This window comes from Labrus bergylta, chromosome 4 (assembly GCF_963930695.1).
Source record: "Labrus bergylta chromosome 4, fLabBer1.1, whole genome shotgun sequence".
Classification (NCBI taxonomy): domain Eukaryota; kingdom Metazoa; phylum Chordata; class Actinopteri; order Labriformes; family Labridae; genus Labrus; species Labrus bergylta.
Window position 1 is genome coordinate 25,738,836 of NC_089198.1, and position 20,504 is coordinate 25,759,339.

At 39.2% G+C, this 20,504-nt stretch overlaps 2 protein-coding genes across 3 annotated transcripts; one reads left to right on the forward strand and one right to left on the reverse strand.

Annotated features, from left to right (window-relative positions):
• The first annotated feature begins 280 nt into the window (after window positions 1–280).
• Window positions 281–6,819, forward strand: tcea1 (transcription elongation factor A (SII), 1). Of its 2 annotated transcripts, none has more exons than XM_020635158.3 (10): window positions 281–498; window positions 1,987–2,049; window positions 2,140–2,245; window positions 3,163–3,265; window positions 3,380–3,525; window positions 3,609–3,665; window positions 4,322–4,476; window positions 4,649–4,795; window positions 5,605–5,676; window positions 6,393–6,819. In XM_020635158.3, the coding sequence occupies exons 1-10, from the start codon at window positions 424–426 to the stop codon at window positions 6,399–6,401; spliced, it is 933 nt and encodes a 310-aa protein (XP_020490814.1). In that variant the 5' UTR covers window positions 281–423; the 3' UTR covers window positions 6,402–6,819. The 2 variants fall into 2 exon arrangements, with proteins under 2 accessions (XP_020490814.1, XP_020490813.1); XM_020635157.3 differs by having other exon boundaries at window positions 283–498; window positions 3,377–3,525.
• A 1,216-nt stretch (window positions 6,820–8,035) lies between these two features.
• Window positions 8,036–20,406, reverse strand: rgs20 (regulator of G protein signaling 20). The gene is made up of 5 exons (XM_065954238.1): window positions 20,055–20,406; window positions 12,626–12,792; window positions 11,549–11,623; window positions 11,211–11,445; window positions 8,036–10,744 (listed from the first exon to the last, which is right to left on the reverse strand). The coding sequence occupies exons 1-5, from the start codon at window positions 20,241–20,243 to the stop codon at window positions 10,556–10,558; spliced, it is 855 nt and encodes a 284-aa protein (XP_065810310.1). The 5' UTR covers window positions 20,244–20,406; the 3' UTR covers window positions 8,036–10,555.
• Between the last annotated feature and the right edge of the window lie 98 nt (window positions 20,407–20,504).

The window sequence follows — 20,504 nt, forward strand, 5'->3', positions numbered from 1 at the left end:
CAATTTGTAAACAGTCCTTGTGGACCCAAGAGGTGCTTAAGTTGCACTTTGGCGCTATCTAACGACATGTATTGATATGGCAAAATGCAGGCTCGCATAGGTAGCAGGACAGGTGTTTGTGCGGAACTACTGAAAATATGGAGTTATCTCTATGCATTAAAAAAAAAAAATGTTACTTTTATTCTGAGAAAAGTTGTACATTGTGCATACTCGCTCACTGTGCCGTCTCGATTATTTCACCTGAACGCATCACGCATCGATTCGTCAGGTCTGCTACACAGCGGAGTGAGCGGCCCCGGTCCGTCAAGTAGACGCCGCCGCTCTCTCTCTTCTGGTGGCGTGGTGTTTGGGGGTCTTTGTCGCGAATTGTTTCTCTCCTTTTTTTTGGTTCCTAATTAGCGGATTCCGTAGGGATCAGTCAACATGGGGAAAAAAGAGGAAGAGGAGATCATCAGAATTGCAAAGAAGATGGATAAAATGGCGCAGAAGAAGAATGGGGTGAGATGTGTTGAGAAAGAATGAAGCGCTTACCTGCAGCTTGTTGACGTTTAGCTAATGTTGGCGCTAATGGGATGTCAATGTGGATTCTAACCTTTATGAGACATTCTCCTTTCAGTTATTGTCAGTGCAATATTGCATCGTTGTGCCACTTCACCAGAGGACGTGTTAGACATTAAAATTGCACCATTAACTCCAAACATTTGGTCCCACGGCTGCTGTTGTACCTGTGGCTAACAGGCTAGCCTCAAACAGCTAGCTTCCATGTCAGCTGAAGTCCTGTGCGTTGACAGTAGTTAGCCATGTAAGCGGTCCACTGTTGTTTTACTGGCGTTTGTGTCTCACAACACGTTTTCCTGCTGGATCCGGTCGTTTTAAGGTTACCGAAATTAATTTGCATGATAAATAAAGTCGGAGGTGAAACAAAAGCAAAGTGAAACCTCGTTGTGGTGATGTTCAAACCGGCTTAAGTCGTTGTTGTTGTTGCGTTAGCGAGCTAACTGTTAGCCTAGCCTCTGTAACTGTACCACCGGTAACTTTAATAACTTTAACACTTATTAAAGATGAATGTTCAGCTACACTTTGGGATTTTAACAGCGCAAGGCAACCGGGACAAATACCCTTTGCAAACCCTGAGTTTATTCATTTTTATGACAGAAAAACAGTCTGAAAACAGAGAGGCATTTGAATCACCTCACAGCTGAAAACACATGTTTCTATAGTGTTTACATTGAGAGTGGACTCAAAGTATACTCATTATCAATTGTCAGAAAGTTGCAGTGTCGTTTTCCTTTCATTGAAATGTGAATGTTTTGATCCTATTTCATTTATTGCACATGTTAAATTTGCTCCCAGTAATAATATTAGTAATAATAATAATAATAAAGGGATCTCCAGTTAATACAGTATGTTTTATTATTATTATTATTATTAAACCAGATAAAGGACCCATTGAGATCAGGATCTCTTTCACAAGGTTGACCTGGCCAAGAGGTCAGCAGCACATGTCAAAAGAAAAAGTTACAATGAAGTGACAGTACAGATTAACAACAAAGTGTTTTCAATAAAAAAAAGAAAGTGTGGGAGCTGTGACACAACAATAAAACAACAATTTGAGATTTTAAAAACACAGGCGCTGTTCAATGGTCTCACGCTGTCTGTCCTTCAAGATAGACCGGAAAGCACCAAGTGGAATAAGTTCAGGGAGTTTTAATTCAGTCTGTAGAGTTTTCCGCGCCGAGGGGGCAGCAAAGCTGAAAGCTCTTTTTCCTAATTCAGTCCTTACCCGAGGAACGGATAGAACAAGTGTGGTACAAGAACGCAGGGCATAGCGACTGCTTGTTCTCTGTAATAAAGCACACAAATATTGTTTAAAGCTTCAGTGGTCATGAATTTAGTGTCAACATAATATAAAGCAATTTACTGTAGACAGCTAAGGATATGTTCAGTGGGATATTGATTAATCTTTTTCTGAACTCGCCTCTGCAGGCTGGTGCATTGGATCTGTTGAAGGAGCTGCGCAGTATCCCCATGACTCTCGAGCTGCTTCAGGTATGTGTTCTTATTTCTTGTTGTTGTGTCACTGTTGAAACATGCAGTATACAAAACTCTGATGGACCCTGACAAAACAACTCTCTGCAGTCGACCAGAATTGGGATGTCCGTTAACGCAATCCGCAAGCAGAGCACAGACGATGAGGTGACATCCTTAGCCAAGTCCTTGATCAAGTCATGGAAGAAGCTTTTGGGTAAATATGAAATCCTTATTCTACATATTTGTTCTGTCATGTGTTATTTCTGTCATAATATTTTTTTCGTTAGATGTTGTGATTATTGTCTGCCAGTCTTTGTGTTTATTTTTGTAATGGTGATTTTGATGTCATACTTATGGTAACACATTTACTCAGCTGTCAAAAATGTTCTGATGGAATTTCTTAACTCACTTGCAAACCTTTTTACAACACACTGGTGTGGGATAGTGATATGCTCAGCAGTGGTATTAGTAAAGGTTTGAGTGCAGACATTTACACTGAAATGCAGCATCATTCAAAGAATATTAAAATCAAAGAAAAAAAAAAAGGCGGTATATTATTTTGTAGTACAAGTGTAATGTCATGATAGTATTCTTGATGTCTGAAGTTCAAACTCTGGCTCAACTGATAAAGCTTTTTAAGCTCATGAGTTGTGTTTGAGTTTCCTGTCATGCATGATGACTGACTAGTGATAAAACAAACAGACACACATTTTATTAATTAAAGGACAACAATATTGTATAAAGTAAAGCAATACAGATCACTTCCTAAATGTTAAATATTTTGCAGCTAAATTCAATTTAAAAAAGTTCAAATGCAATTTAAACTTGTGCTTTTCTCACAAGTGGTTCTAATACGAACCCTCTTACCACAGTGTCTGTTTCCACTCTTACAAGTGCGCTCTGTTGCATATATTTCCCCTCTCAATGCCAATATTTCCTGTATTCTGTTATTATCTGCTCCTAACAGGCAGATAGACAGAAAATAAAATAAGCTAACATAAAGGAATGCTGAATTCTTCTTTTGATGTATCAAGCTAATTAAAATGTTACCTTGTATTTCTTTTAAGTGTGGACCTTCTGTTGTCACTTTCGTATAATATTTGCTTGCTTGATTTGTCACTTGTTGTCCAGATGAGCCTGGTGGTGGAGACAAATCCTCAGATGAAAAAAGAAAAGAGCAAACAACACCTGTTGTTTCTCCTTCGCAGGGAAGCCCAGAAGCAAAAGAGGAAAGGTAATTAGAAAAAAAATGTCTCGTGATTTTCAGCAATACTGATGGTTACAAACATTCTTTTGCCAATTTAAGGTAGAAATAGGACGTGTTTTTACTCTGATTTTCTCACAGCAGCTCCAGCAGTAACTCCAGCAGCAAGAGTGAGCACCCTGAAGTTACACCCAACACATTAATCAACACCTTTCCTCGTGCACCGGGCACCTCTGACTCTGTCAGGCTCAAGTGCAGAGAGATGCTGTCAAATGCTCTGCAATCTGGAGGTAATATTATTATGTGAGACTTGCACATTTTCCAAATTTCCCGTTATGTACAATTCTGACTTTGGTCTATTTTCTTTTCGCAGAGGATTATATTGCCATTGGTGCTGATTGTGACGAACTTGGAGCTCAGATCGAGGAATATATCCTGTACATTGCCCTTTGTTTGTGATACTACATCAGGCCTATTCAACAGGCGGCCCAGGGGCCAACTCCACCGATCATTTTTATTTACAATTTAGAAAAAAATAAATTTCTAAACAAGGGGAAACTTTTGAATTGTCATTGTTGCCACAGTAAAGTGTTAAAATAGCAGAGCTCTCCCATTTAATTGAACATCTTTGGTCCTGTGCTCACGGCATTTCACTTATTGTTGCTGGGGAAAAAAACATCTTCCGTGCACTGTACTGCTGTGGGGGACTGGCTTGTCTGGCCCCCGGGTCCTTAGCTTTCTGAAAATTTGGCCCCCTGAAAAACATAGTTGAATAGCCCTGAACTACATGATAGTTTTGGATACCTGTGATATTACTGAGCACACCAGCTCTAATTATCTCCTATTTTTTTTAAATATAAAGTTTATACAATAGAATGTGAAACAGAATCGCTTAAAACATTCTAGAGGCTGTAAATTGGTGTTCTTTGATACATAACAAGAAATAATTGTGGTAATTGTATGTTTTTATGAAATTTAAGTCTTAATAAAATTAATTAAAGATAGCTTCTGCACTAACACATAATAGTTACTTTCATAATGAGGCTTCAATAATCCATAAAATTGTATTCCTTAACCTGACATCACGCATTTTCCAGGAGTTTAAGAACACAGACATGAAATACAAGAACCGCGTGCGGAGCCGAATCTCGAATCTGAAAGATATGAAGAACCCCAATTTAAGGAGGACTGTGCTGTGCGGCAGTGTAACTCCTGAGCGGATGGCTAAGATGACGGCAGAGGTTTGTTGGCTGTTGGTGGCTTAGATTTGGCGCTGTCAGCCGAATAGTTACTCCATCACTTTTCTGACTCTCTGCAGCAGTTTGGTGTTAGTTCATCTTTACCTACGTGTTGGCATCATTTTGTTGAGTGTCTATGTTTTGCAGGAATTAACTGACAGCCTTCTTTTTGTAGGAAATGGCCAGCGATGAGTTGAAAGAAATGAGAAAGAATTTGACCAAAGAGGCAGTCAGGGACCATCAAATGGCCACCACAGGAGGCACACAGACTGATCTATTCACCTGTGGCAAGTGCAAGGGCAAATGCTGCACATACACACAGGTACAGTCATTGTATGCTTCATATATTATCATATACATCTGAAGATGTTTCGGCTAATAGTAAAAGAGTGTGCAAAGTAACAGGTTTGTTTATAATCAATATCATTCTTAAAAATAATATACACCTGGGTGTCTTTCCTTTTTTTTTATTTCCCTAAGTATGCTCATTAAAATGTCATTTATGTATGATATGTATGATTTAAGGCCCTTTCAGATTGGTTGCGGTGGGTGCTGCGCGCTGCTCTCAAACCCTTTCATGGTCTGTGTTGTGCGGCGCCAGAGCGTACATGCGCCACATCAAGCTGAGCGCAGTGCAAGAATGTGCTTGCCGTCAATGCGCACTGCCTGGTAGTTAAAACTTTTTAAACTTGGGCACAGCGCTCCATGATCACACGGTTTGGGTGTACTAGTGTGTATGAAAACAGAAATGTGTGTAGTGCTTGCGAAGCAGTCGTTATAGCTCCTGGACGAGCTTAAATGTCCCCTCATCGTGCCCTGAGGATTTCATGAACCCACAACCTCGTCTTCTTTATTGCTCGTCTCCTCAGCAGAAGAAAGGCCAGGGTTGTCTTCTGAATTGTGCTCTGTGCCCTACCCTGGCTGTGAGCGCGGCACACACCTCATCCCTATGTGAAAGCCCCTTTACACGGGTTGGCTAAAATGACGGGGGTTATTGTAGTATTTGTGTGGTAAAGGAAGTAAATTGGTTGCAAATCCGTGATATGTTGAGTTTTCTGTGATTGAAGTGTCGACACTTGTTAAACATGACTTTGTAAATAATAGTTTGTGCATGTTTTTGTCATTCCCCAGGTTCAAACTCGCAGCGCTGATGAGCCGATGACCACGTTTGTCTTCTGCAATGAATGCGGAAATAGATGGAAGGTATGTTTGATTTGCGTGGGATTCTATTTACTCAGTTCTGCTTTGACTTGCACAAGTCTGTGGGAAACGGTGTAGCCCCTCCCACTTTATCCAGACGTTTGTAATGCATCTTGAGCTGTTTACACACAACACATGACAATTCTTTTTAAAGATATTATTTGGACAATTTGAACCTGTTCCACTCTCCACACAGGATGTTTCAACTAAATATGTCCCTGATACCAGATTATTGATTTTTTTGATCTACAAATTAAAGTTAAATGGAATTATCAAATCGTCCATCAAAAGAAAATTCTCTTAACTTGTTCATGACACGAAGCTAACAAATGTAAACCCTTTTCTGGTTCCGGTGTCTTAAATGTACAGATTCTTACTGTTTTATACTTAAAATGACGGTATTATTTAGTGTCTGGATGTCAAAAAGAAACGAGACAGATGCAGATAAAAAAACTTGTGCTCTTTGACAACTTTTCAAAAGATAGATAAAATATAAATAAGTTACCAGATTGCCTTCACAAAAGGTTATTACAATGCTTTTATTCCACAATTCCACATAACTAAAACCAGGCAATTTTATTCTAAACCTACCTTGATTTTGGAGATCATTTTTATTTCATGCAACTGCATAAATTGTTGTTTATTGTTCTAAAGAAATGTCCAATTTTGTTTATTTAAAAAAACAAAATCCAGCTAATTTGTGTTTTTCTGTGTTCCAGTTCTGCTGATTGGGCAGTCTCGTTCACGGCACTCTGACAAATAGCAAAATTCCTGGACCAGGTTACGTCTCACTGCAACAGATTGGAGCTTTGCATTGTGTGGTACATGGTGCACAACATGCCATACACAGACGCCACTGCGGTTACCGTTTGAATAAACATCCTGTTTATAGATTGAGCTCGTTGTCAGTTACCCCGACAACCTCCCCCCCCCCAAAAAATCTTTTACGATTGTTATTAGTTGTTTCTCACTGTCGGATATATGCGATCAGTCTTGTCTCATTCTCTTTTATCTGCATTTTTTTATATGTAGTTTTAACACTTTGGACAATGTTGTTTTGCTTTCCCCTCACAACATTGCATTGTTTATTTAATTTCCCAATAAAGTGTAATCCATTTGATTAAAAATAAGTGCTTTTTATTAGTATTTCGTCTCTTTTGCTTATGTGAACATTGTGTGTGTGTGTGTGTGTGTGTGTGTGTGCGTTGTTGGTGGAATATTCATCACATCAAAGGGAATGCTGATGAATGAATATTAGTCTGAGCAGGGACAGCATAATGTCATTTGCTGAACCAGGGTGGACACACATTTGTAGCCCCGTGCTTGAGGTTTTATTAATTGCCAGGTGCAACCACTTTGTGTTGACTAGTTGTTGTGCTGCTTTTCCTCACCGAAAAACTGAACCCAGAGCAGTTACAGAGCTCTGTCTAATCACTGAACATTGAAGGGAGGCTGTACAGCAGAGCTTGAATAGATTAATAAATTACGCTTCTCTTGTCCTGCTGTCTGTGAAGTACCTCACTACACTCACTATTGTGTATATTCAACTAAAGGTTACTAATTTTGTACCTCTAAAGAAACCCTAATCCAAAGTAATGAATCTGATGAGAAAAATTGCCTTTTTGGCATTTGCTTTTCCCCCACATCATTTTGGTATCTATAGACAGTATGGGGGATGGGGTAATCAAAGTGTAATTTCCTTTTTAATTTCATGTTTTGGCCTGCACAGTGGTGCAGTGGTTAGCACTATTGCCTCACCAGCGAGGAGGTTCCTGGTTCCAGTCCCTGTTGGACACGGCCTCTCTGTGTGGAGTTTGCAGGTGTGGCTGGCTGTCTGTCTCTATATGTCAGCCCTGTGATTGACTGAAAAGTCCTGGGTGTACCCCGCCTCTCACCCAATGGCAGCTAGGATCAGCTCCAGCTGCCCCCCCACAACCGGTACACAAAGGCGGTAACGACAATGGACACCATTACTAATGTGGTGAATTTTGAAATATACACTTCAAGAAATATGAGCAAATGTTCAAAATTACCGAAAGTATTCCGAGCACATAAGTTAATATATTGCTTTAAGAAGCTGAGCCTGGATATTGGATCTTATTAAACCCTTCTCATGAACAACACATAGATTTAAATGAAAAAAGAAAAAGTTAATTCATCTTTTCAGTTTTAATGGAAAGTCCCCAAACATTTACTGAAACCTGGATCATCCAAACCTGCATACAGCACCCTTATCTTCTTGATTCATCTGATAATTAGTTTCACATTTTCTAGGAGGTAAACCTGTTTTCAAATCTAAAACATTAAAGTAGGTAAGTTTAACTACCTTTTGTATTTAATAATCAAATCATGCAATAGTCAGTAAAATTATTGTGCTTTATTTGATCTCAATCAAAATGCCCACAAGTTATTTTCTCATAAAGAGAAGCAGAAAAGAAAACTAAACCATTTACTGTAAACATTCACATTATTTGTTTTTTAAAAATGTATTCGTCAGTAAACTCAGCGCAAAATAACACATTTCATATAGTAAACAGAAGAAGAAACAACATATATAGGCATCACTCCAAACCATTGGCTTAGATTGTGTTTTGAGGTTGATCTGCATGGTGTATCCAACAGCTCAAATTGCACATAAGTTGAAGTTAACTCTAAGACAAGTACAAGTGCCATCGTGAAGCACAGGTTGGCAAGAAGTTCAGATCAACCAGCCCTATCCATTGATCTTTGTTTGCCCTCAGCAAATGAAGACATGTGTTGTCATCGCAGTCCATTATATTGTTTGGTAGCACTCACAAAAATGGACTGATTTACTCACAACTAAGGAATTAAGACGAAACACATGCGATAATTTGGCCAAAGAGAGGGACAATATCCTGGTATACTGACCGGGTGCTCCAGTAACCACCATCCAGTTACCACGGCAAAAGTCTGAAAACAACTGTTGCCCATGAGAAAGATGTCATAAAACTGAATGTCAAGGCACTTCCCCATGTGAGGATCTTGTCTTTGAGCGACATATTTGTGAGGCAACAAAGTAATTCAACTAAAACTATTTCAGAATACATCAAAGTATTCAAAACTTGGCAACTCCAATTTTTTGTCAACAGAAATGCCCTTGTAAAGAACATGAACACAGTTTACATGGTAGCTTTGGTGTTGCTGCTAACCTGGCCTGACCACACTATGGTTTTAAAAATTAAAAGTCAAATGCATACAAAAAAAAAAGACATCACAAAATATGGGTGGCATTTTATCTCAACTGTCTGCAATTTCCAATAAGTTTCATGCAAAGTACTGTGTTTTTAAGTAAGCTAGGTATTATTGGTCAAATAGTGACTTCAAGTGAACTAACTAAATAATTCTCAGTTAGCTTTAGACAAGAAGACAAGTTGTTATAGTGGAGAGTTAGTTAGTTGACATTTTAGTTGTTGCACTTAGCTTTAGTTCAACTAACAATTTGAAAAGACTCTCAATGTACAAATTATATGAAGCTACGGCCGGATGTTTGTTAGCTTAGCCTAGCTTATCGAGATACAATAACTTGTCTATGTCACAAACACATTTCTGAAACCAGCACTTCTAAAGGGGTAACACGTATCTCATGGGTGTAGTCTATACAAAGTATAACACCTTAAAACAGCTGTTGGAGGGTTAGTGATCAGGCAAATATTTATCAGGCTACGGTAATCTGACCAGTCTCTGGGAATAGCAAACAGATGTGAGAGAGGCAAAAAATATTTTCATCTAAATCTCCACGAGCAAGGAATTAAGCATATTTATGTACTACACATTTAATGTTCAATTTATTTAAACAATTGCCAAACAGGCTTATCAGGACTTCCATGAATTTAGGAAATTACAGACATAAAGTAAAGCGTTACCCAATTACTCTATATTTCTCTACACAGTGACCTTGCAGTATAGTTTACCCCATTTATAAATAAATATAATTTGTTCTTGTTTTATTTCTGTATTGGCAATAGATCAATAAGCAATAAATACATTTTCTTGTAAATAAAATTATTTCCGTTCATATATCACAATGGTAAAAATATATTAGTCCCATACTCATGAGGTGTGAAGTGAGTGACACATATCCTCTGTGGTTAAGATTAAGTAAAGACAGTTTGAATATCCTGTCATCATTGAGTTCAGGTTTTTTAAAGAAAAAGAAAACTCAACTTAACAAAAGCTATCTTCCCTTTTCTGTTACTTCACTTATAACCACACCTACAGCTGTTTCAATCTCACACATTTTCTACATGAACTGGAGTTGCCAAGTCACTGTCACAGGTACCAAAGTGTGAGGTTAGGTAACAAAACAAAGGGGAAACCAAGGTAAAATCATACAGTACCCCACAAAGCTGCCTGCAAGTACAGCTAACATGTAGCCTTTGACTTGAGCTTTGATTTTCATACGCAGTATATAGAACCAGGTGTCTATACATAAAATAACCCACAATTCCATTTTCACTATTTACAAACTCATAAATATATAGTCTACAGTAGGAATAATTTCCCCCCCAAACAATCATACAAAAAAACAACGGACCATAAAAAACTCAACGCAAATAAAATAGATTATTTCTATCAAAAGAAAGAAAAAGATGTAATCATATTCCTTTGGAGTGTTTCGCTATGTTGATCTGTAGCAGTACTTGTGATGTCGAGCCCTCGGGAGATTTTGAGACCTGAGTGTCTTCGGTCAGGTGCAGATCACAATAGCGCTGATATCCCTGGGAGGGGCCAGGCCCGAGGCCCGGTTAATGTAATCCTACACTGAACATACAAAGAAAAATGTTTAAAAAATGGTTAAGGAAAGAGGCTGTTTGAGTGGAGGGGGATAAAGAGAGTTGAAAGATCACAGGTCATCACCACCCTAAGATTCTGGGGACTGCTCTGATAGAGTGTTGAGCAGGTTTTTGTAGGCTGGGGAGTTCATGTAGCGGGGATACGAGTCTCTTTGCATTAGTGTGTAAATCTGGAGCTGGGCTTCGTCGAACGTGTGCAAGTTGGGCTCCTGCATGTTCCTGTTGATCGTCTCTCGCACACGGGAGTCGAGGCTTACCTGGCAGTCAAGAAGAGGAGATAATAAGCAAGTATAGCCTTTCTTCTTAAGGATTACTATGACATTGTACTACAGTAATTTTCTTATTTTTACAGGATGGATGATGAAATTAACCATTAGCATTCTGTGACTGTCTGTGATATGGCAAATTGTTGTCCAGAAGCAGAGTGGGCAGACTAAGAAAACCAGATTCAACATGACATGGCTCTTTTTTCACAGTAATTTTTCTATGCTAACCTTACTTTCTGCAATCTGAAGATTCATTTCTACCATTAAGACAAGATATTAGTATTAAACGTATCTACCTTTTCTGAGTAAGAGAATTCAAATAAGCCCACACTGTTAAACTTATCCTTTAATTTCAGGGCAAATTAGATAAAGATTTTCACATATAAAGTGTAACACTTCACACACAAACCATTTTAGTATAACTTTTAAAAATATTTTTTTTAAAAAGCCTTCAGACCTCTTTAGGCGAGAGAATGGAGATATAGTCCTCATAGATGACCCGAGCCTTCTCCTCTACCACACTCTTATTAGCCTCGTTGCTGAACTCCTCGCAGGCTAACCAGAAGAGCATATTCTCCTCGCTGAACTCAGTCCGAAGAAACAGTCGGAAGGAGTTCCTTCCCGCCGGGCAACACATCAGCTTGTCAAATGACTGCCCCCATGAGCGCACCTCCTCCAGCGTCGGCTTAGGACTAGCAGGGAGCATGGACAACATGGAAGTGATTTATTTCAATATTGTGTTTACAAAAATATGATTGGTAGCCTGATATTTCTGTGGAAGAAAAATGTATGTACCAGTCTTCACAGTCAGCGGTCCCCTCTTTAACGTCATAAGAAGCCTTTCGGTTCCTATCATCCTGGTCTTCATTCCTTACGGTGGCGTTGAAACAAAGCATTTCAGAATCAAACATATTACGAACTGCACATGATAATTTTACTTCTTCTTGATGTGACATCTCATTATATCATTTATATTAGTATAACGTAAATATTGCATACAAACAAATCTTTCCGTGGTAATACACAAGTGTAAGCAGACTGTAAAGTATATACTCTCAATACATCCATGTTAAACCATCTAACTGTAATGTGTTCATGCAGTCTTGTTCATGCCACACACTGTCACCTGTATCACTGAAATGATTTATCAATTCATTCACGATCAGATGGCCAGATGGAAAATTGCAGTCATTTTCCGAGGATAAAAGCTCACGTTTTGCTGGCTCCAAGCTCTTAAAATATCTGTTTCTGCTGCCTTCTCACCTTTAAATGACTAAACTGTTGTTACTCAGTAATACAATGTTCATAAATACTTTGTACTGCTCAAGATTATAGATAAGGTTATAGCTTAATTTTTTAAAATCCAAAATCATGATGTCCTTAACAACATAAAGTTAATGGTCATGTTTGCCAGAACGAAGACTTCCAGCAATAAAATGTAATTCTTCATCTAGCATCACAAAATCTTTATGGAAGACTTGGTGTGCCCTTAGTAAAGAATTTTTGTTGCATGCAGTCATTTGACCAGCACTTGGGCTCTTGTAATAGCTATGTATTCAAGATTTGTAGTATTTTTTGACTGTTTGTATTGTAGGGTGTCTTATAAAACAAAAATATAGATTACATCCTCATGAAGCAAGAGCTGACATTTCTCTCATTCTCAGAAGATGAATTACTTATATTTACGTGTTTTTTTTACATCCTAATGAGGTTGCTACAGGTCCATATACCACATATGAAAACATAGAGAACACAACACAGCCTGCTGCTGAGACACTGTAGCTCAGGCTGTGTTGTCCTGTGTGCAGTAATGTCGACCATGCTGGGCCACAACAAGCCACTTCTCAGGTGGGGGGGGGGGGAGAGACCTACCAGGAACAGCTACAGCAGCAGCACCAGCAGAAGCAACATGCATTTGAGCCCCGTGGATTGGCCTGGCCCGGCTGGCCCTGCTGGGCCGGTGCAGTTCCCCCCGCTGCAGACTCCTGCTGCACCGACATCTGCCTCTTTCGCATCTCCATCCGCTCTGATCCCATGGGCTGCAGATAGAGGAAAGGGAAGAGGACCTGAGGTTAGTGTCAAGATGTCAGGAATAGTAGCTAGCTGAGATTTTATTTTCAAGGCATTTCACTGATCTTGATACATTTAATGACATTAACGGGTATACTGTAAAGACACCATCGTCTAGTGTGACATCTTGACGAGTACATCTGTTTTATGACCAGCACTTTGATCACAGTCACCATCTTTACTTTTAATTGATTAAATAAATCTTAATTCAATTTCCCTCTCACCAGTTGCAGTATGCATTTGCAATGTGTGCGGGAGCTCTCTGGTTACAGCATGTGCTGGCATGCTCAGCAGTCACACTGTAAAGGAATGCTGTTTGTTATATTCAGCGTTAAAGTGTTGGAAAATAATTTTCAGACTTTTTTTTTTGCACCAGTTTATGCACCTTCCAAGTGGATTTCAGCACTTCTAATTTAAACATGCTGCATGTTCCTTCAAACACTCCAAACTGCATGTGTGAAAGGGACAGATGGTTGGCCATTAGTTCAATGCACATTATTTAAAAAACTGTACTATCCCATTTGTGGAAAATCTGAGTCTGATCATAGAGCATTTTAGGATATGCTGTGCTCACTGATACCAACTGTCCAAAAGCAGTACATTAAATGCAAATAACATAAATTTTCTTTTTAGGTCTTTACCTCTTCAAGTGTCACTTTAAGAAGCACTTTTTGGCTACATTTGTGTTCACATCATGACTATAGCTCCTTGGCGTATTCAACAGAATTGCCATTAAGATTTATAGGCCTTTATGGACTACAAACAGGCACTACTCACAGAATGACTTGTCTGATTTTAACAAATGTGTCATCACCGGGTCAGACACTGACAAATCCTGTAAGATCATTTATGTAACAAACTGTCATTCCAAACACACGGCATCATTCGGCTACTATACAAGACTAAAAAATGTCAGGAGATTTGGTACATGGGAGGAGGAGGGGGGGGGGGGGGCAAAGGCGCAGCTTGCAAATCTATAACCGCAACATCGCTCTATCACAGCCTTTCAGTGAATACAATACCATTTGGTCATTTCTAAAATGGATCCGCGCGCGTTTTTTTTTTCCCCACACAAATTCCGGGCTGCAGATCTCGTGCGTCTTGCCAAATGGCATATTTTACGCGTTAGGTGTCGGGTGCTTCAAAGCTGACACAATTGCAGTATACGCTATGGCTTGACTCAACAGCTATAGACGATGAAATGGGGGTGGGGGTGGTCGCATCCATTCAAAGGAGAAACCACGATAATACTAAATAAAACCATCGTTTTTCTACAGTCGCACTGTTGCAGAAAATGTGGTCGACCCTTGGGATTAAATGGCTCCTGAACGATTTAACGTCAGAAAGCATTGCATTAGCAGCTCGCACATCACATCAATGGAAAGTGCCTTCATGAAGAACCGCAAGAGCTTCATCGCCCTGGACAACCAACGAAAAGACACTGCCTATATCTGTTAAAAGCCCACTGTACAGCACAGATAGTGACATGCCATTTAAAAAATGCCTGGAAACGGCGTCAAACGCTACCAGTACTTACAATTTCACCATGTATGCACGGCGAGAAGAGGTAATTCTTTGCCTTGATTACATCCGATGGCACATAAGGCTTTTTTTCCCTCCGACCGGCTGCTTCAAGTCAGTACGCATGCGTCTTCTCCCTCTACTCGTAGTAGCCCAGTGATGAGCGTAAAGTCCGGCAGACAGTACGGCACAGGTTGACAGTGCAGGTCCTTACCCTGCCTAAGTCTATGTCAGACTCCTGAAACTGGATGTTCAAGCCACAAAGGCTGCGTGATGTCAGAATAAAATTACGAAAATTGTATAATAAAGCGTAAACATGAATAAAGTAATTTCATTTTTAGCATTAATTACATGACATTTCAGGTGACATTCAGAAAGATAAGCCCCCAAGACGCCATGATTTCTTTTTTGGTGCATGTCCCAGTAAGACTTTGAATACAGTCGCTGTCTATGGTGCTGAACAGCCACAAGCTGGTGTAGTGCGGCGGGGGGGGGGGGGGGGGGGGGGGACTTTAGCTAAACCTTACTGTAGGATAGCACGACTTTCACTAGTAGTGTTGTGTCATATATAAAGTTTAGTCTTACATTTCTTCTCTGATATAAGTACTTTCACATTCAGCAGCTCCAAACTGTTTTCCATCCCGTGAGCTCTGAGTGAGATTTAATCTGCTTGTCACAAACAGTATCCTCCTTGCATGCATGTGCCCATCCTGTCTAAAAATTCTCCCAGAGTTGTGCATATAAAACTGTCATTGCTTATGCAAACATACACACCGTTTTTTTTTTTTTAATCCTGATTCTGTTAACAATTCTGTTGCTTTTTTAAAATAGTTTTTAACCTGAGTCTGCTCAGAGATGGCAGATACAGTTTTATAGGTGCCATGTGACATCATTAAATCTTTTCTGATCAAAAAATGATCATCTCTAATGTCCCTGCTAAATCAAACATAAAGGCAAAGAACAAAGATAACGTTCAGTTTTCAGCACAGGGTTAATCAATGGATTATTTTCACAATAAATTAATCAATCGTTTCGCTAATTAAATAAAATAAATCTAAAATAATGCTCATCCTTTTTCCCAAAGCAAAGTTTCATGTCGAACCAACACTCAATACTAAAGGTTTTTTTCATTTATTATTGTATGAAAAATTAATTATTGACAAATGTAAAGCAGTAAATCCTTACATTAAGGAAGCAAGAACCAGCCATTGTTTTATATTCTTTTGGTGATAAAACTACTGAAAACAATTTTCAAAGTAGAATTTCAAAAATAAAATCATTCACTGCAGCTCTAAATTTTTCAAAAAAATCACATCATTAGCTTTATACCTCCCTTTTTAATCATAAAGTACATATAAGAAAACTGTCTGAAGTGACCATTTGGTTTCCTCTCTCACAAAGATAATTTGGAGACTCCTATGTGCCATTTGATATAAAGTAAAAGCCTGTAACCACATTGATATGGATGACAACACTGCCACCTAAAGGTAGCTACAGCTCCATACCAGCATGATCTAATACATGCACAGGAACGTAAAGCACTAACACACAGAGCCCCAGTGTTCAGGTGCGTTACTTAAATGGCTATGTTTACCAGATATGATCTTCATAATATGATCCTTAATATTTTGATATGCTCATATGGGTGTTATACTTTGCCGGTATGATAATTATTTATAACAGAATCATTGCAGAAGTAGTGGGATGTACATTTTCATGCGTATCTTCAATGCAATCTACAGTAAGCCTTTATAGCACTTTGCTTTCATTGCATTTCTTGCTGGATGCAAACACCAGATGGCGCTCTGCCTGTTCTGCAGATGTCTAGTACAATATTCTGCACTTTTTCTAATTATCCACCCATATGTGCATGTTCATATTACATTGCTAGTCAAGATGCTTTCTAAAGCTGGGGAAATTCATGTCACAAGTTACAACCTGTTAAAAGAACAGTGCTGCAAATTATGGACACCTGATACACAAAACTGAGGGGATAACAGTTCCTATAGTGTCCGCACAGACATTCTACTTTTCTATGATACTGCTTTCTGAATCACTTATGGATGGGGCATTCATCTGTGCTCTTCTATCGTAAAAAAAAGGAGAAAGAAAATGATTTGTGCTGTGTCCAGATGAATTTCTTTCTGATTCTGACCGTGCTGAATTAGGGGTTTGCCCCCCGAGCTTATGCACATCTTTAACCCCCCCGAGATGCAATCATGTGACTTTTCTTCACAACACTTCATTTAACACCTTCCTTTGTGTTCATGTTATGTAACACACAACCCACAAATAGCCACGTGAAATTGATACAAACACATGCAAGCAAGAAAGCAGCAAATGATACTCTCCACTGTTGTGATTTGATGAAATGACACTCCCACTTTTCCCACTTGAAGGGCACAAAGCCAAGTCGAGGAGGAAGTTTGAACCCACAAGGTCACACTGAAGAGGAGGAGGCAACAGAGCTGGGTGACAGGATGAATAAAGTCTTTTCAATGTGTGATTAAGGGGATTGAACGCATTGTGAAGCTCTGAGGAAGATTGAATTAACTGTAGATTCAATCACAGGAGCTCAACATGCTGATAGTCGCAGGAGGGGAAGTGTGTTCTCGTCTTAACACCTACACAGATCACGCACGGCTTCCGCGAACTTTTTGGTAGGGGAAGATGAAAAGTTCAGTCACAGAAACAAAGACATAAACCATATTCCTTCTGTGTGATTGGACTCTGCTGTAATTATTGTTCATGTAATTAACCTATCTCTTTTTCCCTCCTGTGTGCTAATCAGGTTGCTCTTCGTACTGACATGTCAGGCTCAGTTTAAGTAAACACAATCAGCGTAGTTATAGTAACCAAGTAACACACTCACAGATTGCTTTTTTTCTTTAACATCAACTTGACTATGACTGAAGTGAATAAGTCTCCATACAAACTTAGAATTTGAATTGTCCCCAGTAGAGGTAAATACTGTACATTTCTGTTCAGCTGATCTGTCTAGTATGGGATCTTAATTTTCTAGCTTTGCACACACAGTATGTTGACGTTTGCTTACAGTTTTATTTGTCCTTTTTATTCTATATCACCACAGTTTATTAGAAATGTTGTGGGAAGTGTTTTTTATTTGATGGAACATTTATTTCTATAAAGCCCCACACACACAAAAATTACAGATGACAACACCAAACATCGACAACAAAATGCCTTCACTGATCTCTGGTCCTTATTTTAGATTCATATTACGAGCATTACTCAAATCTATTATATGGATATGTAGATAATAGAGCAGAAAATATTTTTTATAAATGTAAATGTTTAATTCATTAGTTTAAAAAAATAAATTACTTAATATTCACTGGATTTATAGGTTTCTATGCAATTTTGTTTTTATACATTGAATGTAAAACATACAAAAACATTCACATTTGAAGGTTGAACTGAACATTTACATTTTGTTGTTATTGTTATTTTTGCAATATCCATTTCCCTTTTTACCTTCTGAGATACTCACTGAACCCTCCAAACTGCTCCCGGGTCACTGAACCTGAACTCGCCATCACTTCAAATCATATATTTGTGCAATCTGTCCATTAAATGAACAACCTGGAAATACCGCTCCCTTTTTGAAAATGTGCTTCCAAAGCTATGAATGGTAATCAGGTAGAAGGACCGTATGTCTCTCTGCTCGGCTGACAATAGCTTTGAAAATAAAGGTCAAGGGGCATGAAACAGTGATGTTATTGAAGTCAAAGTAATAGAACTCAAATATTACATTTTCTACAGCTTAAAGGGAACACCATACATTTCACACATCAGAATACGATTGCCAGTCTTTAGAAATACTGCTTATGTTTAAGTCGAATGGAGTCTTTTGTAGCCTTTTAAAGGGAGATGTATAAGGTCTGAACAGTGGCCTCAAGTGATGTAACATGAGTCATCATCCGATGTTGCTAAACAATAAAAGTTTGACAGAAAATACAAAGTTGTGGATTTGAAGAAAGTTGGCTTAGACCTCTCTAACTCCCAATCTCATTTTGAAGCTGAGTGGTGCTACATTAGCCACCGCTAGCATTGTCTAATCTTAGATAAATTACTTTGGGTTATTTTGTGGCAAATATTTAGGGGCCGCTGTGGCTCAGTTGGTGGAGTCGGTCGTCTCTCAAGGGAAGGTTGGAGGCTCGATCCCCAGCCCCTTCAGCCACACACCTGATGTTTTCTTGGGCAAGACACCTAATCCCATGTTACTCCTGCTGCTTTGTCAGTGGCATATGAATGGGATTAGTTACTTCTTCTTTTAATCAATCTTTTTTTAAGGCTTATTTTTGGCCTTTTTTCATACCTTTCAAGACCATGGATAGAGTCAGAAATCGGGGAGAGAGAGTAAGGAATCACCAGGCCACCAGCGGCCTAAGGGATGAGTTACCTCTGATGGTCACTTTGCATAGCAGCCTCTGTCATCAGTGTGTGAATGGGTGTAAATGGGTAGGTGTGACCTGTGGTGTAAAAGCGCTTTGAGAAGTCTGAAGACTAGAAAAGCGCCATACAAGCTCAAGTCCATTTACCATTTATTTAGCACCAGGTTTGGAAAAGGATATTTGGAATTGAAACGTTTTCACTTTCCATCATGAATACTAACAAGGCTACTGAGCCACAATGCTAAACAGGTGGAGTAGTCTTTAAATGTCATGTATGGCAGTCTTTCAGCCCAGTTAGGATCAGGATTATTTTGTTTACTCCATTTCTATTAAGTCATAGTGTGAATGCAGCAGATAGCAACACATTGTACAAAATGTGTGGATGACCTTGCCTGACTCCTCTGTCCTGACACTAATTTCTAGGAGCAGCTTCTGCGTCCTCATGGCTCTCTTACAGTCTCTTCTTCTGCTGTAAATAGGTACATAGTTCTCCTTACTACAGACAGCTACTGGAAATCTTTATTTATCCATTTACTAAGAACCCTTTCCGCAGCCAAACTCCAAGCAAAATCCTGCACTATTTTTAGAAACAACTGAGAGTATTCACAGCTCCTTGATCATTTCTTTCTCGTTCAGTTTTTCATTAGGATGTTAATCATGTATCATAACTGTCCTTGTGAATGACTGCAAAACTGTGCTAAGATTTGCAATTACTGGCATCGCACTATTTAAAGATAAAACAACTTCTTGTAATCTTCTTAAGCCTCATTCAGACAGGAATTACTTCCCTAAATAGATGTTTGACTAGAAGTAAGAGCTGCCACTTTGACAAGAGCAATCTAGTTGTAATTACAACAAACAAAACAACAGTATGATGGATTACTCATTAGAAGCTCGTGATTTACGATGTATAACAAATAAGGAAGGACTCAAAGAGATATGTTGAGATATATGCTGCTATGCACCTCACAAGGTTATTAAGGCTCTTTAATTTAGATATCTTAAACTACTAAAGTGTTATTTTTTCTTAATTTGTGGATGCTTTTAAGTGCAACAACAATCAAAGTGTTAAACACAGTTGTTACTGTGCTTTGACTCAGAAAGTTTCTGAACTGAATACACTGGGCACTATAAAGTAAAGTTTTACATTCATTTACCTCGGGGTTTGGCAACAATTTTCTGTATTTGCTTCATTTGTACGACCTCTGAAGTTAGAATTTGTGGCACAGTTATTGAAAAGTGGGCGTTGTCGGAGTATTATTGCTAACTGGAAAATAATGGTAATATAGCCGTACCTCAGTGCACACCATCTCCTGCTCCTCTTGGACCGGGTCATTGTAGTTCACCCTGTACCCCACACCGTGTCGGCAAGCCCTGGCTAGACCCCGTATCCGCTGCCACATCAGGGTCCTGGTGCGTCTGATCCCCAGCAGAGGAGACGTGGGCCTGACCTCCCACTGCCTCAGCGCTCTAACACATGGCATGCTCCGGCCATCAGCCCTCACCTGCCACGTGAGGCTCAAGTCTCTTTAAGATCATAAGAAAACCACACTTTGTGCTCCTTTCCTCTATGTGTTCCCGGCGCCTCTTCTGAAGCACATCGTGGCCAAGATATATGGCGCAATAAAAGCATCAGTGACCCTGACGAAGAGAAGAGTGTTTACAAAGGAGAGGGCAGAAGGGGATTAGGACAATGTTCCCACTGGATGAAATCCTGATTCCTCTGTGCTTTACTGCGTCTCACC